We start from the raw sequence: 16,058 nt of genomic DNA, 5'->3' as shown, positions 1-16,058 counted from the left end.
ACATTCCAACACATGTGGTCCTTGCGTTTTAATTCAATCGGGTACTGGTTTCGCCCGGCTCCCAGTGGAGGTCTCTCGGCCAAAAGTGGCTAGACCAGGGATGTGGAGGGGATCACATTAGATCAATCAGGAGGAAACCTCACACGGGAGTCTTAAGAGGCTGTCCCGTGCCCAAGAGAGACAACTTTATGTAAGAACAGGAATAAAGAGAGGCCATCAAGTTTCTGGGTCTTATTGCCATTGCGGCCAGGGTGCTAACAGCCAAAACGCAGACGCTCTCCTCCCCGTAGAGTAGCCACGGGCTAGAGGATTACAGCCTGAGCAACTGACATGCAAGTGTTCCAATAAGGCCATACTCCTTGAAAAGCCCTGGAATGAGAGTAAAGGAAAAGGAGAGAAAATACTCACCAATTTTGCACCGAAACTCAGAGTCCAAATGTAAAGACTCACAGCCCCACGTTCGGGCTCCATATGATGAAGTTCTAGAACCTAGGTGAGGTTCGGTTGGCTGAGGTCCGGAGCCGATGACCAAGAAAGAATTCTTGAGACATCTTTGGTGCAAAATGGTGGTTTATTACTGGGACAGGACCTGTGGCCCGGAAGAGCCGTTGCCCAGGGCTGAGAGGGATGGCGGGTTAAGTACCCTGCGGTTGGGGAAGGTGAGGGGAAGGAAGGTTTCAATGGAGTTTTCATATGCTAAAGAGGGCCTACTAGGTGCCGGAAGACCAAGGTTGTCTTTTAGCAAGCCATTAACATCAAAGTAATTGGGAGATATCTGTCTTGCAGGATTGTGATCTCTGCAAGTTAACTATTTGCTTATTGTTCAGGGCAGTCAGGGCTGCCTGAGGAATGCTACACATCATTACCGAGGGGGAGTGGATGGAGAGGGGTGTGCAAGGCGCCAGCTTTTGCTTTGTCTTCAGCCAGCCTCGTGTTCCCTCATCATTAAGGCACGAGGACTGGACCCACAGGTGAAATTAGCTCCCCAGGGCCCTGGGACTGTGAGGAGCAATGGACTATACACTTTGCAGGGTGGGGGAAGTAAAGATAAGGGACGCTCCAAAAGCATTTTCATATACTAAAGAAGACTCACAGGACACCGGAGGCCTGGCCATTGTCAAACTAAGGTTGCTTTTCCCTCTAGCAAGGCATTGAAAACACTAGGAGCTTCCAGGAAGGACATTATACGGGCTGCCTGTTATAAGGACATTTAATTTTCTGCCTTTGTTTCCCACATCACCTGCCCCCAGCAGGGTTAAATTTTGGAGATGGAGACAAATAAACAAGCAAAGAATGCATAAGATAATTTAAGATAGTGTAGAAGCTATGGAGTGACCAGCTAGAACGTGGGGGCAGAGGGGAAGGCCTTCCAGAGTGATGAAGGTTTAGAATATAGGTGAGGTTCAGTGGGGTGGAGTGCAGAGCCGGAGGACCAAGAAAGAATTCTTGAGACATCTGTGGTGCAAAGTGTTGGTTTACTGAAGCATGGGGTCCCTGAAGCAGAAAGAACTGCTGCTCCAGGGTTGTGAGGTGGGGGCAGGTTATATACAAAGGGATTGGGGGAGGTAAGGAAAATGGTTTCAACACAACTTTCATAAACTAAAGAGAACCTACAAGATACCGGGGTTTTGAGGCCTTGGCCATTGTCAGGTTAAGGTTGTTTTTCCCCCCTCTAGCAAGGTATTTAACAGAAGATGGGAGATTCCTAGAAGAATGTCACACAGGTCCCAACCAGGGAGGGGAGGGGCAGGGTAACCTCTTCTGCTCCGTCCTCAGCTTGGTTTGTTCCCTTATGGAGAGGAAGGGACCTGAGTTGAGACCCAAAGCTTACCCGGTAGGGAGGCAGACCGAGCGAGAGAGCGCAGGCCACATAAGGGACACGCTGGCTATGGCAGTCACCTCACAGTAGTAGGGCTTCGGTTAGACGGATACAGCTCTGCCAGCCGGGTAAGAAACGGGTTTATTCTAAAATTTGGAAACCGTAGGGAGGATTGTTACGCCGGGATTACCACGATGTAATTTCCATTTCAAAATATCACTCTCGGAAGAAAGAGTGAGAGCAGCCAGGGAGTGTAGCTAGGTGATGAAGAGGGGCCGTGGAATCTGGGGTTTATTTTGCAGATAGAACCAAGAGGACCCATTGTCGGTTGGGATGTGGGGAGGGAACGCGGAACAAGAAGGACTGCCGGTATGTGTGTGGGAGGGGGGGCGGTGGTGCCTTGAAGAGGATGCGGAGTTTGGAGTTTAATCTTCAAGACCTCAGTTAAAGTCTCCCCCAGACCTTACAGGTTAGGCAAAACGCACGACCGCACTTGGCTCTAGCTTGCTGTCAGTAAAATACGTTTTGTGAAAACAGGATGAGGACCTGTACCTGAGAGCAAAGCAAAGGTCTGTTTTAATGCTAATTTCACTCCCACGACTCGGGGAAGGTGCTTTTTTTTTTTTTTTTTCTCCTTTTCCTTGCGGCAGAGGCAGAGGGACGAGCCCCAAGGCGAGGGTGTGATGGCTGAGTTCTATGAATGAAAGAGTAAACTCCCAAGCGGGCTCACCCAAGGACCCCGCCTACCACCTGAGGCTTTCAAGCCCCACTGGGTCCCTCTGGCCGCAGCCCCTCTGGCACAGGCGCACTAGGCCCTCGCCGCCCCCCATTCCCCCCCTCCCCGCCCCGGTCGGAGCATGCGCGAGCCGTTTGGCGCCAATTTCGGATCGCCGCACCTGGCGCAGACGGCGGGTTCTCCGAGCGGCGCGCGGCCGCTCTCCTCGGCTCCGGGATGATCGGCCAGAAGACCCTCTACTCCTTTTTCTCTCCCGCCCCCGCCGGGAAGCGACGTGCCCGCAGTCCCGAGCCGGCCGACCCGGGGACCGGCGTGGCGGCGGTGGCTGAGGAGAGCGGGGATGCGGCGGTGAGGCGCGACGGGGACCGGGCACCGGGGGCAAGGGACGGGGAGGAGGGCGACGGGCCCCGCTTGGCCGAGGGGTTGCAGGGACGCGCCACCGACTCTGTAAGCTGGGTCCCTGTGTTCAAAGCAGACTTCACGTGTTCAAAACAGCCCGTGCTGTCGCCTGTCGGCGGCCATTCTGAGGGGCCAGCCAATGGGGATGAACCTCGGGGCCCGCGGCGCCAATCAGAGCCGAGGGAGCCTCCCTGCTCGGCCCGCCGTCCAATCAAGAGGGGAGGGAGGCGGGACTCACCCCGGGAGGTTTTTGCCGCGAAAAGACCACGTGGGGACGCGGGGGGGCGGGGCGCCGGGGTCAGGGCCTCCCTTCCCGCCAACGGCGCAGGAGACGTTGCGGACCTAGCTCATCAGACCGTCTCGCAGCCCCATCTTAATACCAAACTCCATACTGGGGGCAGCAGTCTGCCTTCCCGGACCCGACTCTCAGAGTTCGGTTTTGCTGTGACTTGCCCCCTGGGGGCTGGAGCCCGGCGAATGGGCTTGCTCCGCTATGGGCCGTGGGGTTGGGGGCGGTATCTGCGGGCGCCTGGGCGTGGCCCTCTGCAGCTTGTGACCCGCCTCTGCGGGGATCACTTGCAGGCAAGTACCCCCAAGAAGGCCCGGGCCGGGCAGGAGGACCCCGGCACGCCGCCCTCCTCGCCGCTGAGCCCCGAGCAGTTGATCCGTATCCAGAGGAACAAGGCCGCCGCCCTGCTCAGACTCGCCGCGCGCAACGTGCCAGTGGGTTTCGGTGAGAGTTGGAAGAAGCCGCTCAGCGCGGAGTTCGGGAAACCGTATTTCATCAAGGTAAATCTGGAGGCTGCGGGCCCTTCGGTCTTGCTAGGGTAGCCTGCAGAGTCCACGTTTGTAAGCTCCCGTATTCCCTCCCTTAACGTCCCTTTCCCGGTAAAATAGTAGAATAACAGCCACGGTGTTTTGCCTTCTTACGCTTTATTGAAGTTTTTTAAAAAGGCTGTAAGATGACATGGCTTCTTGTAAACCGTTCAGCGGGCCTGCTCTCCAGGAAAGAGCTGCACGGTAAAACTGCAAACCAGACTGTGAAACCGGGTGCAGCCTTTACAAAAAGAGGGAGGGGCTGACACCAATAGGAAGTGAGAGCAGCGAGGCCAGTCTACCTAGACCTGGTCCAAACAAAGGGGAAGGGCGCCAAAGCAGAGGGGGGACCTCTTTGGCGACCTGCAAGTCTAGTTTTTGTTTCTCAAAAGAATATGCCTATACAACGTGGCAGAGAGTTAAATAATGTTTCTTCAGTTAGCCTCCACTGGAAGCCTCCTTACTGAATTCTTAAACTTGGCGGTGAGTCTGATTGGAAATCTGATGTCTTTACCATCAGCTAATGGGATTTGTCGCGGAAGAAAGAAAACATTACACTGTTTATCCACCCCCACACCAAGTCTTCACGTGGACCCAGATGTGTGACATAAGACATGTAAGTACCTGTGGTTGGAGAGTCAAGTAAAAGAGGCATGGGAGTCAAATAGTATGTATTTGTTAATTACATGAGCGCTCCAGCACAAACACCCACCCCCCACCCCCGCAAGTGCCTGTCCCTGCTGGGGTAATAAATAAAATACCGAAATGTTTAGCCTGTTAGCTTTCTAACTTTGAGTATGTGTGGCCATGCAGCCCAAAAAAAAAAAATCTGTATGTAGACCTGTGTCTGTGTGCTCTAGTTTTTTGTATTTAATCTTGATACCAACTACATGCCAATATGAGGTCTTATGGTGGTGTAGAGGAAACAGGCATGAAGCATTGAGGTCTTTTGCAACTGGTTAGCACAGCCCCCCCCTCCCCCCACCCTTTCACTTGCAGCTCAGTATTCTTTCTTTGTGACCCACACTGTCTTTCATAGTTGATGCTTTCAAGCTCTTGACTTCGGGCGCATCAGTCTTACTATTCTGTTAGCATTCCTTTTGCTCTGGTTCATTCTGTGTACAGGCTGCTTGCCAGCTGGTCTGTCCCTTCAGTCTCCTGCTCAGAAACTGGTTTATGGCTTTCAGTCACTGTATGAACGATGGAAGCTGAACATGAAAATAGCCGTGTTAGACCTTCCAGCCTCCTCTTCACCCCCAACTCTCCTACTTAAAGAGTTGGCAAGTGGGGCGCCTGGGTGGCTCAGTTGGTTAAGCAGCTGCCTTCGGCTCAGGTCGTGATCCCAGCGTCCTGGGATCGAGTCCCACGTCGGGCTCCTTGCTCCGCAGGGAGCCTGCTTCTCCCTCTGACTCTGCCTTCCACTCTGTCTGCCTGTGCTCCCTCTCGCTCACTCTCTCTGACAAATAAATAAAATCTTAAAGGAAAAAAAAAAAAAACACTACATTCACTTTAAAAAAAAAAAAGAGTTGGCAAGTATGACAGTTTTCTCTGTTGAAAACCCAACTAGATCCATCGATGGCAACTCCTTTGAAGCCTGTTGCTTGAACCACTACCATTCTGATCTTTTTTTTTTTTTTAAGATTTTATTTATTTATTTGACAGAGAGAAATCACAAGTAGTCGGAGAGGCAGGCAAAGAGAGAGAGGGAAGCAGGCTCCCTGCCGAGCAGAGAGCCCGATGCGGGACTCGATCCCAGGACCCTGAGATCATGACCTGAGCCGAAGGCAGCGGCTTAACCCACTGAGCCACCCAGGCGCCCCTACCATTCTGATCTTATCCCTTTCTCTCCCCCATTTTCTAAGCTGAAGGCAGGAATCCTGTGATTTCATACCGTGTCTGTTAAACCAAATGGAAGTGAAGTGGGTGAATGACCCCTGTGGATAAAGCTGCCATACCTAAAACTTTGCAGACTTGACCATTTTTCACTTCCGAGCAAGAACTTTGAATATAGCTCTTGGTTTTATAAAGTCAAAGAGAGGGGCGCCTGGGTGGCTCAGTGGTTGGGGCCTCTGCCTTCGGCTCAGGTCATGATCCCAGGGTCCTGGGAACGCGGGGAGCCTGCTTCCTCCTGCCTCTCTGCTAGTTGTGATTTCTCTCTGTCAAATAAATAAAGTCAAAGAGATTTAAGTCCTTTTTTTTCCCCTTTTTTTTTTTTTTTTTTTTTTTTAAGATTTTATTTATTTATTTGACAGAGAGAAATCACAAGTAGATGGAGAGGTAGGCAGAGAGAGAGAGAGAGAGGGAAGCAGGCTCCCTGCCGAGCAGAGAGCCCGATGCGGGACTCGATCCCAGGACCCTGAGATCATGACCTGAGCCGAAGGCAGCGGCTTAACCCACTGAGCCACCCAGGTGCCCCTTTTTTCCCCTTTTTAAAGAGTTTTTTATTTATTTGACAGAGCCTCAGTGAGAGAGGGAACACAAGCAGGGGGGTGGAAGAAGGAGAAGCAGGCTCCCGGCTGAGCAGGGAGCCCCGGGCTCTTGGGGGCTCAATCCCAGGATCCTGGGATCATGACCCAAGCTGAAGGCAGACGCTTATCAACTGAACCACCCAGGTGTTCCCGGACTTAAGTCCTTTAAAATTCAGTCCTAGTTTGTGCCTTGTTTGATCTGTGGGTCTTGTTTTGAATGCCAATTACCAGTGTCAACAAGGAGAGGAGTAAGAGAGTATGAAAGTTCTGAGGATCTGAAGGTCTAGCAGATCCTCTTTACAGAGACGCATATGGAAGGTCAGAAAGGTTAAGTGGCTCCTTCAAGGTCATCCCTTATTCAGGACCAGAACCCAAAAGCTCTCCTGCTGGGACCGTCTGCTTCATAAGGGAGAATGCTGCATTCAGAGTGAGCACCGGTGGTTGCAAGAGGGAGGTTCACAAAAGGTTCCTGGTGTCTGAAGGTTGGGATTTGAAGGATGTAATGTATGTTGGCTACGGGCGGATTCTGAGAAGGAGCACCAGGGGCAGAAGCAGGAGAATGAAGAAGAGGTAGGCAGGCAGCAGATCAACAGGCTAGCTGTATCTTTTTTTTTTTTTTTTTAAAGATTTTATTTATTTATTCGACAGAGAGAGATCACAAGTAGGCAGAGAGGCAGGCAGAGAGAGAGAGGAGGAAGCAGGCTCCCCGCTGAGCAGAGAGCCCGATGCGGGACTCGATCCCAGGACCCTGAGATCATGACCCGAGCCGAAGGCAACGGCCTAACCCACTGAGCCACCCAGGCGCCCGGCCAGCTGTATCTTAACACTGCGCCTGACCTTGATCTCTTTACTTTTCATTGCATGTTGCCATCTTCTCCATGGCCCTTTGACCTCATTGTCTTCATTCCTCAGAGGATATGGAGAAGAGGCATCTTCATGGGTGGCTGGTAGGAATTTGGTAGCTTCAACTTCAAAGTAGTTTGGTACACGTCTATGAGAATTTAAAATACACTTGTCCTTGGACCAGCACCTCCCCTTCTGAATCTGTTCCATAGAAATAAAAACAAAAAGGACATAAAGATAATACATACTAGGACGTTTGCGGCAATTTTTGCGGCAATTTTTGTGATGAAAAAAACTAGTAAACAAGCCACCTGCCTACCAGTGACTGCTCTAGAGGCGTAATGAAGGATGCCTAAAATGCATGATGTGAGAAGTACAAACATGTAGGGTGATGAGTACGATGACCCCAATTATATAGCTAACTTTATAGGGTTGAATCAGGAGGGTGTAGGGATGAGTGGGAGACAACAAGCCACTTCATGTGTTTCTGGATGGTTATACTTGGGCCAAGGGCATATTTCTGTAATCTGAAAAATGAAGGAGGTGGACTTGTTTTCACCCACCTGCATCAAAGAAGGAGTAGGTGTAGCAGGTGATGGCATGAAGGATAATTTGACAGTGGAAAGTAATGGGGCCCAGTGATGATGACCCACTCCCTTCTGGGGGTTCTTAGTTTGGGTCAGGGAGAGGCGGGCTGCCTTTCTCATCATCGTGGTCCTTTGTACAGGTTATCAGCCAGGTGTTTGTTTAATCTGCTTGTGCGATACTATTGAATTTCTTGCCACCTGGTATTCACAGGTGAAGGTTGTCATCCTGGGACAGGATCCGTATCATGGACCCAACCAAGCCCATGGGCTCTGCTTTAGTGTTCAAAGACCCGTTCCACCGCCACCCAGGTATGATTATGGCTTGGGTCCAAGTGTGATTATTTTCGGATGTGTACTTTGCAGGCTGTAGGTACACCTTACAGTGGCCTTTGGAGCAGGGTTTCTTTGTCGTGTTAGCGTTGACATTGGGGGCTGTGTTTTTGTGCGGGAGAGGTTTTGTTCTGTGCGCTCGCTTTAGGATGCTGAGTAGCACGTCTGGGCTCACCCACTAGATGCTCCCAACACTGACCCCGCACCCCCCACCCCTTCCAGAACCAGAGAGCACTAGTAAATAGACCTTGCCCAAGGTCCCCTGAAGGGGGGGGCAGAATCACCCGTGGTTAAAACCCACGGCTTTGGGGAATTTTACAGATGCCTTTTGTGAATATAACCAATGCAGAAACTTAATCAAGCCATAAGCATTAGTTGAGAGGTCATTAACTCCCAGGCTGATATTTTTTAAAACTTCTGAAGCATGCTCTTAAATCTGAGCCTAGACCAAAGATCTTTGACAAGGTTGTATCAGAAGGAACGGTGGTGCTTCCTCATAAATCCTCCAGGTTCATGCTGCCCTCCCCTCCAAGGGCTGGTGGTGCTGACTGTGATCCACAGATCTGTTGGAAGCTACTGAATTTTCAGACTTGTGCTCAAGATCCTGTTCTTTTTCTTCTGGTTTGCTTTCAGTTTGGAGAACATTTATAAAGAGCTGTCTACAGACATAGAGGGTTTCGTTCATCCTGGTCACGGAGATTTATCTGGGTGGGCCAAGCAAGGTGAGCCAACCACTCTGAGATGTGCTTTGGATGGATTTCAGCACACTTTCCTTCTGTCCTGCTGGCTTATGTTTATCAAGGAACAGGAAATAAATGGCTGCGTGTACAGAAATAAAGATGTATCCCCCTTTTTATTTTCTAGCCATTGTTTTCTTTCATGTTTTAATCATAATTCAAAAGAGAAATTTGTTTCTCAATTTTATTTATTTATAAAAGATTTTATTTATTTCACTGACAGAGATCACAGGTAGGCAGAGAGGCAGGCAAAGAGAGAGAAAAAGGGAAGCAGGCTCCTTGCTGAGCAGAGAGCCCGATGCGGGGCTTGATCCCAAGACCCTGGTATCATGACCTAAGCCCAATGCAGAGGCTTTAACCCACTGAGTCACCCAGGTGCCCCAATTTATTTTTAAGTTTATTTATTTTTAATCTTTACGCCCAACATGGGGCTTGAACTCACAACCCTGAGGTCAGGAGTCACATGCTTCTCTGACTGAGCCAGCCAAGTGCCCCCTTGTTATTAATATTTTAAATTTAACTGCTAACTTTGACCACTTAGGAGATGACCTTACCTTTCTCATTTCAATACTAAGGCTGTGTTTTTATGTGTTTAATACCTATTTATAGGTTTGTCTTTCTCCCTTTTTTTCCTCCCTCCCTCCCTCCTTCCCTCCCTCCTTTCTCCCCACCCTTCCTTCCTTCCTTTCTACAAATGAACTATAACCAGGATAAGTAAAGAATGTTTACTGTCTGGTTTCTTAGGTTGGATTTTTGTTTCAGTGAAATGTTTCAGCTTCCATTTGTTATCTTCAAGGGTTACTTAATGTTACATGGGATATACATACCTTTTTTAAATTTTACTTTGAGGGGCTCCTGGGTTCCTCAGTCGTTACGCGTCTGCCTTTGGCTCAGGTCAGGATCCCAGAGTCCTGGGATGGAGCCCTGCGTCAGGCTCTGTGCTCAGCCTGCTTCTTCCTTTCCCACTCCCCCTGCTTGTGTTCCTTCCCTCGCTGTCTCTGTCAAATAAATAAGTAAAATCTTTGAAAAAAGATTGAGAGAGAGTGAGGGAATGGGGAGAGGGGCGGAGGCAGAGAGGACCTCAAGCAGACCTCCCACTGAGCACAGAGCCCAACATGGGGGCTCACTCTCTCAATTCCAAAATCATGACCTGAGCCGAAATCGAGAGTTGGACACTAAGCAACTAAGCTGCCCAGATGCCCCTTGGGGTATATTTTTAAAACAACTCGGATGACAGATGTAAGGCACAATCACTGTTAAAAACTCAGATGATGATGAAATTGCAGAGATTAAAATGTTCTATTTTATTGGCTTATTTGTCTCTTAACCTGTTTCTTTGGTGTGTGTCCGTAGGTGTTCTCTTACTCAATGCTGTCCTCACCGTCCGGGCACACCAGGCTAATTCTCACAAGGAGAGAGGTTGGGAGCAGTTCACTGATGCGGTCGTATCCTGGCTAAATCAGAACTCCACTGGCCTGGTCTTTTTGCTCTGGGGCTCTTACGCTCAGAAGAAAGGCAGTGCCATTGACAGGGTATGGTGGTTTTGTTTTTTGTTTTTTTTTTTTTAAAGATTTTATTTATTTATTTGACAGACAGAGATCACAAGTAGGCAGAGAGGCAGGCAGAGAGAGAGAGGAGGAAGCAGCAGGCTCCCTGCCGAGCAGAGAGCCTGACGCGGGGCTCGATCCCAGGACCCTGGGATCATGACCTGAGCCGAAGGCAGAGGCTTTAACCCACTGAGCCACCCAGGCGCCCCAGTGGTTTTGTTTTTTAAACAGTTTAAACCAGTTTAGAAAATCCTAGGAATCCCTGCTATGTGGTCCTGGAAAACCCATGTCACAAGGTGAAGTTCATTTTCCCTAAAGTCTTATAGTGAGGGTCATGTTTCCCATTGGAAATTAAGCAAAATTCAGACAGATTATAGGAATGATGAGTTGTGTGTGAGGAAAGCAAAGGGCCACCTTCAGATGTACTAGAGTTAGTACTACAGGCATACGCTTCCCGTGTCCATAGATTGAGAACAGGCTCTACTCAATAAATGCGGTGCAGTGAGTGATGAAGAAGGCAAGGACCCCACATCCCCAAACCATCCTTTGTTCCCCCACCCCCATGTGCTCCTCTGCTTCTCTGTTTACTTACAGAAGTACCAACATTCCTGGTGCTGAGATGAAAAACCAGAAGCCATCCTTGAATCCTTCCCCCATCCCTTTAAACCCATTCCGCCAGCAAATCCTGTCCCCTTACCTCCTGAGAACATACCAGTCCTGCTGCTCGCTGTTGACACTGTTCCCTTACTGGAGTAAGCCATGGTCACTTCTGTCTAGGCTGTGGGGCCTAGGGGCCTGGTGGGTGTATTTGGGTTCTGTGCTGGCCACCCAGTCCCTAGAGCTGAGGGTTGGATGGAGGAGGAGATGGGGGTGGGAAGTGGGGGCAGGGGAGGCAGGTATGAAAGGCGAGCCTTGGCTGGGGCTTCTGGGAGACACAGGACTCAGAAACGAGAGTCAGGGAGAAGTCAGCGAGTAAAAGCTGCAGTGAGTGAGGTAAAGGGGTTCAGTGAGGTGACCTGACAGTAGCCTGTGTGACAGACAGCAGGAAGTAGTTGGCATATCACTTGGACTGAGTCCCCCTCCCTGCAGCTGGCATCACACCCAGCACTCCCTGCAGAATTTCGATTAATGCTTCATAAAGTAATAAAGTGATAAAGTCGCAGTGGCGGCGGGGCCGAGGTCAGAGCCTCTGCTTGCCTTGCTCACCTAGGGGCCTGGTGGGTGTATTTGGGTTCTGTGCTGGCCACCTAGTCCCTAGCCTGTCCCACTTCTCCATTTTCTCTTAAACGGAATTGGTTTTCATCTTGGGTTTTTATTTTATTTTTTTAAGGTAGTAGGTTCACATGATTAAAAACAAATAAAACTGGATAGTAAGATAGTAAGTAAGTGAGGAGTTTCCCCACTGAGTCCCCTCTGCTCAGGGGCCGGCCTGGTGCAGATGGCCACTGGCGTGGAGTTTCTGATGTCGCCTTCCCGAGCCTTGATGGGAACAGCAGTGGAGTGTGTGAGTGCGGTTGTCTGTAAAGTTTCTGTGGGAATGAACAAGATGTTTTCAGGTGTTTTGAGGAAGTGAATAGTAGGAGTAAGATCTGACCTGAATGAACTGGCCGCTACGATCAGTGTCGAGGTCAGGAAGGGGTCCCCGGGAGTACTCTCCCATCTGCTCATGGTCTGCATAGCTCTTTCTCTGCATGTGTGTAGCTTTTATTACTGAAAATGGTTGGCTTTGACGGAAAGCTGTTGTAAGAGTAGCCTGACGATCAGAAGCAGGTGCATGTCCAGCCAGGTAGCTTTCCGAGCACTAGGCCTGTGTGTTCAGCTGCCTCCTTACCCGTGCCCCTCAGCATGCCAGATTCCACCCTCTCCCAGGTAGGTTTCTCCTTGGCTCATCCAGCCTTGCCCCACTGGCTCCTGCAGACTCCCCCAGGATAGAAAGGACCACCATGTGCTTGTCCAGCCAGAAATCAGCATTGTGACTCCTTCCTCCCTCCTCCCTTTTTTCCCTACTCCCTCTTCTCCCTACCCTTCTCCCCCTGCTCACCCCATACCCTGTCAGGGCATTCATTTGTAGCCTTCCCCTGCTCTCAGACTCCCCTTCCCTGATCCTGCTGGAGTGTTGGGTGTGCCCCCCCTCAAGGCCCTGCCCTGGGCTGGCGGGCTGGGGTCTGGAGCTGCCTCTCCCTCTCGGCAGCAGCTCCGCTTTTCCCCTCTTTGCTCCAGGCTGACTGGAGCGCCTTGATCTCTTCCTGCCTCCCACTTCCCCCCCTGCCTCCCCTCTCCAGAGGCTGACTCACTCATCCTTCAAAGTCCAGCACGGCTCAGATTTTCGGGGGCCCGAACCGCGTGGCAGGCAGCGCACTAGTAAGCACTTGACCCCCCTCACCTGTCCCACTCTTACGAAACCCACGGGCATTGCTGGTTGGTACACAGGATGTCCACAAGCTAAGCGCCATTAGAACCCCTTCACACCAGCGGAAGGACGCGCAGCCTGGATTTGTTTGCTTCTCTGCAGCCACACGACGTGGCAGAGTCCGAACTGGAACCTAGGCCAACTGGCGCCAGGCTCCAGGTTATGCACCACACTGGGCTGCGTGCCTTCAGATGTGGCCCCTCCGAGACTGAGCTGTTCAAAGGCAGAGATGGTGTGAAAACAATTAGTTGTGAGGTGGTTTTTATTTAAATACAAAAAAGAAGAAAACAAATTTGGCCCAGTCTTTCCTGCTCGGAAAGTACGGCTGATATTTTAAAATCATGTATTCTGGTTTTGTAGACCATACAGGTTACACAGAAAAGTGCAAAATGGAAAGTAAATGCCTTCCACTGTTTTTCCTCAGGGAACTACTATAAAGAGTGTTTGGGGTCTTTTTCCAGAAAAACTTAGGCAATTTACCTTTTTTCCTTCCACTTGATAAATTTAGGTAGTCCCTTATCAGCATGTGTAGCTCAGCCTTATTTTTCTAGTAGCCTTGTTGTATTCCATTGTAAGAAGTTCAGAAAAGTCCTTTTAGCCAGTGCATAACACTGGACTTGGATGAGCTTCTACCTGATACAGGCCGTGCTGCCATGGACCCCTTCACACCTGCATCTTCTTACAGGTATACGCATCATGGGGCCCTTGAGCAACTGCATTCTTAGCAGTGGGACTGTGGGGTCCTGAGATTTGGGCCTGTGACCATTGCATAGATGGTGCCTTTGTAGCCAGATGTGCTGCTGGAGATTGCTTCTCTCCTTCCTTTTTCAGAAACGCCACCATGTGCTACAGACAGCCCACCCCTCCCCATTGTCGGTGTACAGAGGGTTCTTTGGATGTAGACATTTCTCTAAAACCAATGAGCTGCTGCAGAAGTCTGGCAAGGAGCCCATCAACTGGAAGGACCTGTGACTCTGATCTGAAGGGCTGTCTCTGGGCAGTTCTCTGGAAGCTATCAAAGTATTTGCTAGGAGTGACCGCATGACCCAGACAGAAGCCTCCAGGGCTCTCTACCCTGGCTGGGACTATGTGGCTGTCTTTGCAACATGGCTTTGGCCTAAAACCTGCTGTCACGGTGTTTGGGAGAGGGTGGGGGGGGGGGTCAAATACAGAGACAACTTCTATCACCTTATGGTGGAAGGGGAGGGGGTACAGAAGCCCCTCTTGGTACAGTCAGCTGCTATTTGTTTTTTACCTGGCGGGTTAGACTTTTGGTTAAAGGTATCAGGTGTGTTTATCTAGAAAGTCCCCCTCCCATCCCCCACCAATGCCCTGCCTGGCATTCCAGTTCTTGGCCAAGTACATCTGTTCCCTCCATCCTTTCCTGAGCCCTCAGGCCCCCACTCCTGAAGGAAGCAGGACAGTTTGCAAGTGCCTAGAAATTGAAGAATGCTGTGTGAGTCTTCACAGACAAGCAGAGGGAAATGAGCTGGGGCTTATTTTCATAGTTAATCCTCTGGGTGTTTCTAGGAGTGAGCAGTGGAAATTGAAAGGGGAAATTTTTACTTTTTTTTTTTTAAGCGAGAAAATGCTTTTCTCCTAGGTTTTTAAGGCAGCACAGACTGCCAAAGGCTGTTTTCTATGGACTGAAATCACGTGGGGATTTTTTTTTTCCCCTGCAACACTGGTGAATTTTGCTGTTTTAGAAATATGCAGATGTATATATATATATTTTGTAATTTCCTATTGGGGAGACAATCTTCCTTAGGTCTGCACCTCCATCCTAGATCCTGTTGGGGATGCTGTTATGTTAGCCGGGGAAAGAGTTAACCGAGTTTGGGAATAAAAGATTGTTGAAGTTTCACTTGGTGCCTAGTGCCCTTCATGCTAGTTCCCTCTGCATCCATGGGCCTCTGCGGATGTCCTTGGGCCGCCCTTGGGCCCGGGTAGTTGGTCGCCATGGCAACCACTGTGGGCAGGAAGGGCCGCCCCTACACAGCCCTTCCTCCTTCCTCCCTCCTGCCCCGCCCCTCGGATGGAGCCTCCCACCCCTCTAGAGGCCGGGTAAGCCCTGGGCGGATTCCTAGGAGGGGCACGAGCAGGATGGCGACCTGGGGGATGCCACCTGACCCCCTGCCCCTAGCAGGAGTCGCGGAGGCCCTGAAGGAGCCATTTGGGACTGGTGAAAAGCGTTTCTCCCGCGATCACGGCTACGTGTCCTGCCAGTACCCGGGACAGTGCATGGGGAAGCTACCCCACCCCCGCTCTGCTAGTGTTAACAGACTCTGCCCTGCAAGTGTGAGGGCAGGGCACTGGGAAGATGCCCTGAGGGGGGGTGGACTATCACGATCAAAGCTTGGACTCTTTCTGGTGTGTGATAAGGAAGCCAGAAGTACAGGGAGAGGCCTGGTTAGCACGTCAGGGTATTTCAGTGGCTGAGGAAAAAAAAAATGCATCTAATGAGAAAAGACCATCTCATTTCTTTTGGGGGGGGAACAGATTTGGAAACCATTGCTGGAGAGCATTGCTTCCCATCCAGGCCTTTGTTTTGACATGAAATGGAGGGTGTGATAGCACATGGTGCCATAAGCAAGCACGCTTTCACAGAAGGAAGGTGAGCGGCAAGGACGCGTTCTCAGTTCGCTCTCTGGTAGCTTTGGGGGTCTCCCTTACAGTACAGTGGACTTACTGATCTAAGAGAAGGGAAGGAATCCTATCAGCTTGGCTTTCATGAAGGGTTCTCTCCCAAGGCAGGGCTGTGAACAGGGAAGAAGCCACGAACTTTGCATCACCATGAATCAAAGAGCGAACTCCTGTGCTTTTTCTTTTTTAATATAGTAGAACATCCAGCGATGCTTTAAACTGAACACAGATGTGTGTCAAGTGGTTTAGGACACCCCCCCACACACACAAAGAAATGCAGGTTTAATAACTTGTTTTTAAGAAGGCTCATTTTGATGAACTTTTAGCTACATAGTTGTGGGTTCTTCCTAAACATTTTTGGATGTGTTATGATTACAGCATCGTATTTGCAAAAATGATTAAAAGGCAATCTTGGCTTTTTAGGTTGGGGGTCAGCATACTTTTTCTGTATAAAGGGTTCTATATAGTAATTTAGGCTCTACAGTTATCCTGCCCACGAGAACTGCTCCATTCCCCGTTGCAGAGACAGCAGCCACGTGCAGAATGTAGGTAAGCAAGTGTAGCTGTCTTCCAATAAAACTAGGGACACTGAAATTGGGATGAATATGATTTGTACATCATGAAATCTTGTTTTCTACCCCTCCCCCCTCCAGCATTTAACAAACGTAAAAACCACTCTTAGTTTGAGAGCCATAGTAAAACAGGCAGTATGGGCCACAGGTG

At 50.1% G+C, this 16,058-nt stretch overlaps 1 protein-coding gene across 1 annotated transcript; it reads left to right on the top strand.

Annotated features, from left to right (window-relative positions):
• The first annotated feature begins 2,679 nt into the window (after positions 1 to 2,679).
• On the top strand, positions 2,680 to 14,556 carry UNG (uracil DNA glycosylase). The gene is made up of 7 exons (XM_082700123.1): positions 2,680 to 2,903; positions 3,537 to 3,743; positions 4,291 to 4,386; positions 7,880 to 7,977; positions 8,632 to 8,720; positions 10,089 to 10,267; positions 13,524 to 14,556. The coding sequence occupies exons 1-7, from the start codon at positions 2,772 to 2,774 to the stop codon at positions 13,662 to 13,664; spliced, it is 942 nt and encodes a 313-aa protein (XP_082556249.1). The 5' UTR covers positions 2,680 to 2,771; the 3' UTR covers positions 13,665 to 14,556.
• The last annotated feature ends 1,502 nt before the right edge of the window (positions 14,557 to 16,058 follow it).

Source organism: Mustela nivalis, assembly GCF_964662115.1.
Source record: "Mustela nivalis genome assembly, chromosome: 14".
NCBI lineage: Eukaryota > Metazoa > Chordata > Mammalia > Carnivora > Mustelidae > Mustela > Mustela nivalis.
This window is presented reverse-complemented; position numbering and strand designations above follow the sequence as displayed.

Coding starts and splice junctions, on each gene's coding strand:
- UNG (XM_082700123.1), top strand. CDS start 2,772: ATGATCGGCCAGAAGACCCTCTACTCCTTTTTCTCTCCCGCCCCCGCC. Junction 2,904..3,536: donor AGGAGAGCGGGGATGCGGCG/GTGAGGCGCGAC, acceptor GATCACTTGCAG/GCAAGTACCCCCAAGAAGGC. Junction 3,744..4,290: donor GGAAACCGTATTTCATCAAG/GTAAATCTGGAG, acceptor CTTTACCATCAG/CTAATGGGATTTGTCGCGGA.